The 11,451-nt window shown below is 49.5% G+C and overlaps 1 protein-coding gene across 4 annotated transcripts in view; it reads right to left on the reverse strand.

The window, feature by feature from the left end:
- NTN1 (netrin 1) overlaps nucleotides 1-11,024 on the reverse strand; it is a 183,068-nt gene extending 172,044 nt beyond the window's left edge. For 3 of the 4 annotated variants that reach the window (XM_019665896.1, XM_019665898.1, XM_019665899.1), the window contains exons 1-2: nucleotides 10,719-10,982; nucleotides 9,185-10,266 (exon numbers count right to left, since the gene is read on the reverse strand). In XM_019665896.1, coding sequence (XP_019521441.1) covers nucleotides 9,185-10,202 — 1,018 coding nt within the window. In that variant the 5' untranslated portion in view covers nucleotides 10,203-10,266; nucleotides 10,719-10,982. Of the gene's footprint in view, nucleotides 1-9,184; nucleotides 10,267-10,718; nucleotides 10,983-11,012 lie in introns of those variants that run through there. The other variant, XM_019665897.1, reaches the window with a different exon arrangement.
- Nucleotides 11,025-11,451: the final 427 nt, after the last annotated feature.

Below are 11,451 nucleotides of genomic sequence, written 5' to 3' on the forward strand. Positions count from 1 at the left end.
TACCACTGCAAATATCTATAAATACTAGATAAATGTAACTTTTAAAAATATTGAATGTGTAGCAACTCACACAAGAAATCAAAGGACCCCAGGTACTAAAGGAACTTGGAATCTGAAAGCCAAAGTATTAAAAGAAACATTGAGGCCATGGTGATCATGAGGTATGAATGAGTACGGAGGGAGGAGATAAGGGGCAAGAAATATTGGTTATTAGACACGGAAATAGGCCTTAGTGGCTAAGGGCTTGGATTTTCGGACCCACCCACAGATATAAGATGGTGCCAGGAGTTAGAAATGAGACCCTGCATTCTTTCCTTTAACAACTATTTCATGAACATCTACTATATGCCGGGCCCCAGTGAACAAAACAGACAAGGATTCTTGGCATTACATAAGTTTACATTCTGACAAATGTTAGAATGGAACAAGTAGGAGGATGTTAATAAACATAATAAGTACATTAAATAGTATGTTAAAAGGTGGTAAGTGTTACGAGGGGGGAAGATAAAATACTTGCAGAGCAAGATAAAGGTGATCAGGAGTGTGAGTGTGAGTATATGTAAGTATGTGTGTGTGAGAGAGAGAGGGAGAAAGGAGGGAGGGAGAGAAGGAGGGAGGGAGAAGAGGAGGGAGAGAGGGACAGCCATTCTTCCCTAGCATTTCTGGGTATCGTGATGGCAAGTCTACCAGAAAATGTGGTTTAAGAAGGATTGATTTCTGCGGATTGGAGTGAGAAGCAATTTCCTCCCTTGTGGCAGCTGGGAAGGCCGAACACTTTCTCACCGTGAGTTCTCTCCAGGTCTGAGCCCTGAAGTGAGACAGGGCTGGGTCTGGGAATAAAGAGTTGGCTGAGATCAACCTGCCCACCTCTGAGGTCTGGCTTTAGGCAGAGGAAACAAGTTGGCTTCAGGACTCAGAGCAGGGAGGCCGATGTCCAACAGCCCTGCCCTGGGGCGCCCAACCCAAAGGTACTTTCATGTTTCAGATGCCAAATTCTGTATCTGTAAACACAATGTGTTTCCTTTTTCGTGCTGGGACTGGGACTGGTATTGTTCAGCAGTTTCTGCACACCGGCCCAAATGTAAGCAGAGCACTGAGGGAAGTAGCCTGTGAAGAGTCCTGGTTTCTCAGTGTCACAAAGATTTGGTTTGGGGGCAGGGGCCCAACTTCTCAAGTGGGAAGAATTACACCCCAACCTGGGCAGGGCCCAGGGGGTCGGGGGGAGCTGACCCAGGTTGAAGTGTAATTTCCTTCACGCTTTGGGGCAGTGGTGAGCTTTTGTCTCAAAACCCGAGGCAGTTCTGGGGCTCTCCCAGTCCAAGGGACCTGCGTGGGGAACTTCAGAGCTGACACTCCCAGAAAGGCCACTCATTTAAGGCAACTGTAGTCTACAAACAATCTTGACATGAAAGAAAACAATAGAAACACCATGATAGAACAAATGCAGGAGGAAAATGTGAACTGGATTAAACCCTGATCCTTCCATGACACAGGAGCCAAATCTGAAACCTGTTTCAAGACCCTCAGCACCTCCCAGTGTCCCCAGCATTTGGCAAAGTTCTTCACTTTGGGGGCCCTCCCATGTTGACGATTAGTACAAGTGTTCGAATATTCACCTTTTCACATGCACAACCTCCCCAGTGAGTAGATTCTACCTGTGGAGAGAGCATCCACTTCACTCTTCTTCACATCCCAGTCAACAGGGCTACCTGACCACTGAACATTCCAGAAATGTCCACTTACAGGGTACTTCTCTGTCTGCAGGCTGAGGCAGCAGGGAAAGGTCTTCTGAGACTGAAAATAGCATATGGTTTTCATCTCTTAGGCTATTCTAAGTAGTAATGACTGCCTAGGTTATTATATTGAAAAAGATTCCAATACCCCAAGACCATTTCTGGACTTAGGGAAAAACAGCAATGTCTACCCTGGTTTCAGAATGGGTCAGTGGTGGTACATTTGCTAGACACTCACCGCAGCCACTCCAAGCAGGAACAGATGACATCAGAAGCACTGACATTGGTAATCAGGCAGGCAGGACATGGCCATCACTTTGGGACCTCAAATATAGAATGTAGCGCAACAAATAGGCCCCCAGGAAACTAAAAGAGATATCTCATTTCCTTGTTACCTAGGACTCAATTATTCAAATCCAGCTCCTTCAAAGGTCCCTGTGGTCCTACAGGTTGTCTGACTTAGGTGTGGAGCTCCTGGAATGTGTGAAAATTGGATGACAACCAATAATCTCTCATTCGTAGGCAGAAAAGACTGGAGGAAAATCTAGAAAGTCTAGCAACAGCACTAGACAGAAAGGAGCATGAATGGGCGGGCCCCCAACTAAAACACAACCACCTGAAAGAGGGCTGAGACCTCACATAGGATGGTCCTGATTCTTCCACAGAGACAGATTTCCAGCGTCTTCTTCCAAGCACTAGCTGAGCTGGAAAGATTCTTTAGTTATTGGTTGATGTAATGAACTAGGGTTACTACTTTCTGCTTTTCAAGATTCTCACCCAACAAATTTTCTCTGACCTCTGAAAAGAAACTTGGAAGTCTACCATACCTACAGAGACATCTGTCTTCTGGGTCTTTTTTATATACATAAATGTGCTGCAACATGAATTCATTTCAACTTAACTGTAGCTACTATGCTAATCCTGATGGCAGAAGGGTCAGTGACCTCTGAGGATGGCCCTAACATAGGTAAAGGCAGAGCACAGCACTCCATTCCCTGGTAGTACTGCTGTATGCCTGTCCCCTCGGATGACATCTTCCCTTGTTCTCTGAATGCCATCGGATGCCTCTGATAGATATGTCCTTCGCAAAGGAGGCTTGGGGCAGGCACTTAAGTGTTGGAAGGGAAAAAGCTCAGAGCAGAGGCATTGTGCATCACATCCATCACAGGACCACTGTCCCTTCTCTTTGTCAGAGGGTAGAACCAACACAAAATAATGTAGCCAGGGCTAAACACATACCTAGCTAAGGTTTCCCGGGAGCTGGGTATGGGAAGGGAACATTATCTCTACAGGCAGAGGGCTGACAACTATAATGAATGGGCCTCTGCCTTCTGATGTGGGGGAGGTGGGAGTACGTTTCACATAAATTATACAATGTTTCAAAGGCAGATTAAAATGTAATCCTGAGTTTACAATAGAGATACATTTTTGAAATAAGAATGGGGAATACAACAACACCGAATTCACTATGCTGTGCTGTACAAGTCAAACCTCAGGAGAGCAGACAGTACAGAAGCAAAGGGACCTATGTCTGGAGGGCTGTCCCAGGCAGCTCACTTATTTCAGGCACCATTCAGAACAACCGTGCCTTGGGGCCGGTTGTAATAGGACATGGCTCTTACGTGACCAGCCTTCAAAACAAGCACTGCTGATACCCCCTGCTCTCTGTGTATGCAGCGGCGTCGCTGAATAAGCCAAGATGTACCCTGCAGACCTGTCTACACTTAGTTCAGTTTGTGTAAAAATTGCCCTTTGGTGGCAGGGACATCTGTTTTTGCAAAGTTTCGGTTCCTTGTGGCAATCTGATTAATGGAAGCGAAGCACACATGAAGCACCCAGTACAATGCCTGGCATTTAGTAGGGGTTTGTGGTCTACTTGCAGAATGCAACCTGACAACCACCTTGGACTGACATTCTAAACTCTGCAGCTCCCCGGCCACCCAAACCAATGCCACACCTTCCGAGGCTGCGGAGACCACAAGCGCTGATGTGTGTCTTTCCAGATGACAGGCAAAATGCTGGGGACCCCTTTGCAAGTATTAGACTTAAATTCTGAGCGATTCGAAAAGCCCTCCCACACCTCCGGTCTCCCTCTCATGAAAAGCACCACAGAAACCCAAGGTATGATGATCACTTCTGAAAGGAAGAAAAAAACACTGGATCACAAAACATCCATACTTGTGCATCGACAGATAAGGTTGTGCTATAATCCAGTTCCCTAGAGAGCCATTTATGTTGGTGAGGCCAGCGTGCATAGCAGACGCTATAGAAGCCATCAAGATAACACGAATACCAGCCCAGTGGACTTTTGAAGTGTAAACATAAAAGTCTATTAAGAATACAATGTTGGTTTAATCCCAAGACAAAAAATTTACTTAATGAAAAGCACAACTCATCTCAAGAAGGAAATATCGATACCAGCTGTGAGCAGAAAATGAGGGGATTCCTTCCAGGGAACATTTGAATTTCAACCCACTGCCTTTCCAATATTTTCTCTGGACATAACGTCTCAAATACTTTTCCGAGGATCTCATTTTTCTTCAGGAGGAGGAGGAGGAGGTCAGAGAGAAGTCTGGGCGGGGCCAAAGGAGAGCTCGACGGAGCCTGGAAACGCAAAGCCCCGCCCCACAAGGTTCGCCCTGGCCCTGACACGACTCTGTCTCTCGTCTCTGGGGAGGCTGGTGAGGACCCAGGCAAGACCTTCCCTCCAGCTGCCATGGGGCCAACAGAGATAACGGACAGCCCTGTGCTGCTGACACACATTAGCTGCCCCCACCAGCACCATGTCAGTGACCAGGATATGCCACTAAAGTCCTCTCTGTAACAACAACACTCCTTAGCCACTGCCAAGATTTTCTTCAGTATGTTCCAGAGAGACAACGGGATTCTGAGTACTAAGGAGAAAGGAGAAGGCCTTATTAAGGAAGATTTTCAGAAGGCATCATTAAAGAGGATTTTCTGATTACGAGCTCTAGTCTACCACCTTTGAGAGAGATCACAGGCCCTGGAATCAGGAAAGACTTGGCCGTCAGCAACACCTGTGGATGCTGAGAAACCACAAGAAAGTCTTTAAACCCTCTTCATTTATATTCCTAACTCCCAGTTCCCACTAGGCCTGATGGCTAAAATACAGCACGACTTCTTATATATAATTTCATATTTAAGCATGTATGAATATAATAAACGTAATGTAATATAAGATAGTATTATATAATATAACATGAGAACCACCTGTAGTTCTAGCAAGAAGTAACAGGTTGTTCCAACTTTTCTCCTGTATATGGATATGTAACTGCCATTCATTCATCCATCCATCCATCATCCATCCTATGTGGAGGTAGCACAGAGGCTGCAATAAAACAAAGCATAAACACTAGGCTGGAGTCCCAGCTCTGCCACTTACTAGCTGTACGGGTATGTAGTACTAATAGCTTAGGCTTTGGGTAAACCATTTAATGTCTCTGGGTTATGGTTTCCTCATCTGTAAAACAGAAACAATAATAGTCCCTGTTATTAGCCTGGTTGCAATGATTAAATGACTAAATTAATGTGAGTGGTTGGCAAAAAATTAGCCCTCAAGAGTTAATCGTCATAATGACAATAATTATAATAATTACTATGACTATAAAAACATTCACTGATGTACAGCTAGGTGCCAGGCTCTGGACTAGGCAGCAAATAATGTTAGTCTTCTGCTTTTGCAAGAGTCTTTAGCAGGGCATTAGATGTCTCATGGCAAGACCACCAATATAACTTCCCTCTCTTGCTGGGGATGATGGTAGGCCCAAACACCAGAGTCATTTACAGCATAAGGAACTCCCTCCCAAAGCCATGTTTAAACAATTACGAGCATTATGTTGCAGGTACCCATGACCATAGGAGGCCAGCCCAGCACGGTGCTCATCTTGCAGAGACGTCTTTTGTGTGGGTTTTGGGTTTCAGCTGGGCAATGCAAAGCCATAGAGTGAGTCGCAAAACGAGTTTTCATAAGCTCACCCTGTCACAAACCAGGCAGGGGTTCATGCTGACATCCCCACAGTAAGATTAAACAGCATGCTTTGTCAGGCACTAAATACTAACACAGCTCCGACATCAGGGGGACACTGATTAAAACTGATGTCAATAATTTATGAAACACAATATGGTCTTCAGATGCTCTTAAGAAAGAAGAAAGAAGGAAGGAAAGAAAGAAAGAGAAAGAAAGAGAGAGAGGCAGGCAAAAATGGCCTAGCAACCCAGGTGGTTTAAAATCGTTCATGCATTTTCCCTTGAATGTATACATGCCCCCCCACCATGCATGGATGCTTCTTTACACCATGAATGCAAGCGCACGTGTGTATAAAATCATGTGAACACTGCTGATACATATGAGCGGAAGAAAGTATTTAGTTATTCCACTGAGAGCTGTCGAGGCTGTAACATTATACACAGTCTTGTCTTTCATATTGTTTTGAGAGGTTTTGGGGGTTTTTTTCCGGAAGAAATCCAAAATTGCATTTATAATAAAATTGGGCTTTACAAAAGTTCACATTTATTCCGTAGAGAACTCAACCTTAAAACAACACCAAAAAGAAAGCTTGATGGAAGAAAACCTATAGGATATATGCATTTCTTAGTAATCTGAAAGTACCTTGGCCCTATGTAAAAGAGCCAGTTAGTCAAATGATAATATCAAAGTTGTTGTTTTGTTTTGTTTTAAGTTTTGGGTTGGCGGAGTTAACCTGGGAAAAGATGCCATTTTAGTCGATTATAAATTGTCTCGTTGTTTTATAAAGGCAAAGACCAAATAGCACAGTGACAATGCTTCATTTTTTTATCAAGACTGATTTTTGGAATGAGAAAATATACACTTCTTTACTTTGCCTTAGTTGTAAATAATCTGGGTAGTTTGACTTTATACGTCAACAGTGTGAGATTCACAAAATGGGATTATGTTGAGGGGTAAAATCTGAGCTGCTGATAGTACAAAAGTTAGTGTTTGAAGGATTTATTAATGCTTTTTCTTAGCACAGTGCCCTGTAGTGTCTCAGAGCACCTGTCAAATACTAATTCGTTCACATATCTCCACTACAGGGCCTTTTCATAAAAAGCTCGACCTTTAATTGTAAATCACTTTTAAATTGTCCTTGCTGGCTTTCTCTTTCGCAGAATGATGGAAAAATCACTAAGACTTTAATTAAGACTTTATGGAAACTGCAACATGACTTTCCCGGGCTGTATCTACAAGGTATCAGAACATCTATTCAAAAAGGAAACTAAATAACTTTAACATAGTTGAATTGGCTTTGTTTTTATAAGATGACTGAATAATTGGCAACACTTAAAGATACTTTAACTACTGAGAATTAAAATAACCTCAGTAAAAACAAGAAAATAGCTGATTATTTGTCATGTAGATTATGTACTTATTAGGCCTAATTAAACTTTTTGAGCAAAAAGGCTTACTAATTACATTAGTTAATACGTTGATTGCTCAATTTGGCTTTTAAAAAATGGTCAATCCAATTTGTGCACATAGTTAGTGCTTTTGACAAAATACAAAATCCTAAACATAGAGGTTATTTCAAATGCATGATCATTGTTATAGCAAATACAGGCTATGCCTCCACATCCAAAGTGTCAGGGAGATACAGGAGTGGCTGGTGAACCTGAAAAATACTAACGCTAAGAATAATCTTCAAACCAGTAAAATGTTACCACAACATCCAGTTTATTTGCCTCAATGTATTATTCACTTGCATTTGTCCAATTAGACCCTGCTGGTGACAATTCGAAGGTATCTTTCACATGCACATACAAACTAAAACTGATAGCAAAACCCTGGGAGGCCCTTGGAATGTCAATACAGGGTTTCTACGCACAAAAGGAAGAAAAGAGGAAAGGGGGGAAAGAAGAGATGGGAAAAACCAACATTTCTGAAGGAGTTGAGCAGATCAAAGGAATTTTATTCTCAAAGAACACTAACCCCGGGTGTAACTACTATCTCACTGCGTGATCCTGAAAAGTCTCTTCAAACTGGCAACCAGTTCTATCCCTTAAAGGAGGAGGAAGAACAATTAGGTCTGCAAAAGCGGGACACATTGACTGCAAAAATGGAGGCCCCGCCATGCAACAGGAGGCACAGCCCTCTGCAGACCAGGACGCCTGACTGGGCCTCAGTGCCCACCCGGCTCTCCAAGACATGTTTTCCATTCGCTTGCTCAAAAGTCTGCATCCGCAGTCATGAGGCACAAACTATTCGACAACAACATGACACAATTAATCAGAACCAGACCTCAAAACGTGTGTTTGTGGGGACCAGCAAACTCTGCAATGTGCCTCAGAGGGTGAAGCAATTGAAGAGACTCACAGTGGCTATTTGGGGGGTTAGGGGAGGAAAGGAAAAAAAATCTATCTGTTCACAAAAGATGTTCGCCAAATGGTGCTTTACGATCTAAATAAGTTTCATTAAAATTAGGGATTTTGGAAATTTACATCTCATACTGGAAAAGTATTGTCTACTACCCTCCCCCTCCTTTTCTCCGCCCCCCCCCCAGAAACTGATGCCTGAGAGTTTCTACAGCAGCAAAGTTGTACAATTCAGAAACAGAACATATCCCTTTTTCAAGCCTCATTTCTGAGCCAACATATTCGCCAGTGCCGGTTTTGTCAGATTTCTCTTTCAGGAACTTAAACCCCATTAAAAAGACAGAATGTGGACCCTCAGTTACTTCAAAACTGTTTAATTTCACCAAACACTAACACTAACAAAAAAATCTGGTATACTTTTTTGTACCAGGATTGAATTAGTTTCAAGTAATTACTGAACTCTCCTTTGTAATCTGTAGATAGTAATTAATTTAAATCACATCATTCTTTTGCTAGCACAAACGCACTATCCAAAAGAAAAAAATTGTTTTTCAAACCATAAAAGACAAATGGAGGGCACAGGAATGATATTCGTCGGGTACCGAACTGGCCCCAAACTGCAAATCTCTTTGCCATCTCCCAAGGGATTTGTGGTAGTGGGGCTGGAACTTCCCGGGAACCGGACCGGGATCCCCAACAGCGCGCCCTGCAGCAGCCCTGGGGAGGGGGCGGGTGGTGAATCCCAGGGTCCCGCCAAACTGAGGGGAAGGCAATAAGTGCTTGCATTTGGTTCGGGGTTAGGGGGACAAGTCGGCAAATTTTCTGCAAAACCCTCTCCCCGCAGCATTTCTCGTGTTTCTCGGCTTCGCAGTGCGCACTGGGCGCAAACCCGAGAGTCTACCTCCAGCGCCACGCAAGCTAGTGGACCTGCTCTCTGCCCGCCCAGGTCCAGGATATCCCGAACGCACCTCCCACCATTCCCGCAGTGGATGATACTCGGGTGCAGCCGCCGCCCGGGCTCCGGAGAACCCGTGGCTGCGAGGCCCGGAAGAAGCTGACCGCGTCCCGGCCCGCCGCCCCCGTCCCCGCGGAACCCCACTCACCCACGCACTCGTTGGCCTCGCGGGCGGTGGCGCGCTGCCAGGGCCGGTCGTAGTGGAAGGGCTTGCAGCGGTCGCACTCGGGACCCGCCGTGTTGTGCCTGCAGTCGCACACTAGGCTGTCGTCGCGGTCGCGCACGCAGCGGGCCGCGTGGCCATTGCACTTGCAGCGGCCGCCCACCTGCAGGTCGGACACAGCATAGAAGTACGAGTCGCGCGCCAGCTCCGAGTCGTCCTCGTTCTCGTCGCCGAACGTGTGCAGGCGGCTGAAGGCCACACGGATATCGGTGGCCGTGACCCAGTCCTGAAGCACCGGCGAGTTGTCGAAGTCGTGAGCCGAGGGCCGCCCGTCCAGCGTGCTGAAGGCGATGAGGCCGCCCGAGAGCGGACGCATGTCAGTGTGCGAGTCGGTGCACACGGCCTCCTGCTCGTTCTGCTTGGTGATGGGCGCGCGGTGCGGCCGGTTGTACATCTTGCGGCACTGCGTGGAGTAGAACTGGAAGGGCACCCACGTGCGCCCGTAGTCCATGGACTTGTAGATGGCCATGGACTCGGGCCGTGGCGAGCAGAACTGCAGGCTCACGTACGTCACCTCGAACTTCTTGCCGAGCGACAGCGTGAGCGTGACGTTGTGCGGAAACTGCAGGTAGTTTTCGGACTGCCAGCACGTCAGGTTGTGCGGGTTGTTGAGATCGGTGAGGAAGGCGGGTGGGTGCGCCTTCTTGGGGTCCGACGAGTTGCAGAGGTGGCAGGAGCGCAGCCGCTCCTCGCCGCGCTCGCTCACCACGCAGTAGCGCGCCGGGGGCCGGCCGCAGGTGCTGGACACGCGCACGTCCTTGCCGAAGGCCGCGTTGACAAAGTCAGGGATGCAGCGGCGCGGGTGGCCGTTCTCGTCCGTGCAGGGGTCCGGCTGCGCCGCCTGGCCCGCGAACATGCTGAGCCCGGGCCCGCCGCGCACCGCGCCCACCAGGCAAGCCACCGCCGCCAGCGCCGCCAGCACCTCCCACACTGCGCGCATCATGCTGCGTCCAGCTTGCCCCGGCCCCGCCGCGCCGAGGAGTCGGTCCGCCCGCCGCAGAAGACGCCTGCAGAGAGAGGGGAGCTGCGCTCAGCCAGCCCACCCCGCGCCCTCCACCGCCCCGCGGGCCGGAAAGCGGGGGCGTAGGCGAACGCCCAGCTTTCCCAGCACCAACCCCGCAGCTGACCGCCCGCCTCGCTCCCCAGAGTCCCGGGGGCAGGCGAATCCTGGGGCCCGCAAGCCCGCACCGCCCGCGCTTCTTCCCGACCAAGCAGCAAGCCGGGGTCGTGGACGAACGCTTGGCCTCCCCGCCACCACCGCCTCGACGCCGCCCGAGGGGCATGCCCGCGCCCGTCTGCCCGTCCGCAGCCAGCCCGCTTAGCACCCCAAGTCTCCGGTGCAAGAGAGCAGGGGTCCTCCAATCCCGCAGGGCCCGCGCCCCTTCCTCCCGCAGCCTGGGGTCCCTCTCCGCTGCCCCAGATCGCGTCCCCGCCGGAGAGTCCGCGTTCAGGACTTTACCTCTGGAAAGGGCAAAAGAGAAAGAAAAGTTTGCCCAGCCCCGGCCGGGGAGCCCGCACGCGGGACAGCGAGAGCCTCTCGCTCGCTGCTAGCAGGCGCGTCCTGCCTCAGCGCGGGCTTGCCAGCTCCATGCCCTGCGCGGCCGCCGCTGCCCCAGTCCCAGCCCTCGCCCGGCCGCCGCCGCCGCCGCCTCTGCCTCTCTCGCCCGAGTGACTACGCGGCCGCCCGGCTCCCGCCGCTCCCGCCGCGGTCGCAGTGCTGCCCAGCCCGCGCCTGGGGCGCACACACACTCACGCTTGCTGGCGCGCACTCACACACACGCACGCACGCCTCGGAAGGCTCCGCCGCCGCCGCCGCCACCACTCGCGCCGGGACGGGGCCGCCGGGCGGGGCGCCGGCCAATAACGTCGGCGAGCAGCCGCCCGCTCGCAAGCAAAGTTTTCACCCCGGGAAAGAAGAAAGTTAAAGGGAACCAGCCCGGGACGCGGAGAGGGCCCGAGCGCAAGCGGGTGGGAACTGGGGAGCCCGAGATAAAGAAGCAGAGACAAAGAGAAAGCGAGAAGAGCGCCCGGGGAAACCCCGGAGAGGGGGCTGGGCCCGCGCGCACCCCATGGAGGGAGGAGGGGCCGGCGGGGGACTGTCAGCCTCTCCCCAGCCCCGCGCTGCCCGGAGAGTCCCGCAGGTCTCCGCCAGCCCCACGCCTCGAGGAGCGCGCAGGCGGGGGGAGGGGACA

The sequence above is a fragment of the Hipposideros armiger genome, unplaced genomic scaffold (genome assembly GCF_001890085.2).
Source record: "Hipposideros armiger isolate ML-2016 unplaced genomic scaffold, ASM189008v1 scaffold_457, whole genome shotgun sequence".
In the NCBI taxonomy this organism is placed as follows: Eukaryota; Metazoa; Chordata; class Mammalia; order Chiroptera; family Hipposideridae; genus Hipposideros; species Hipposideros armiger.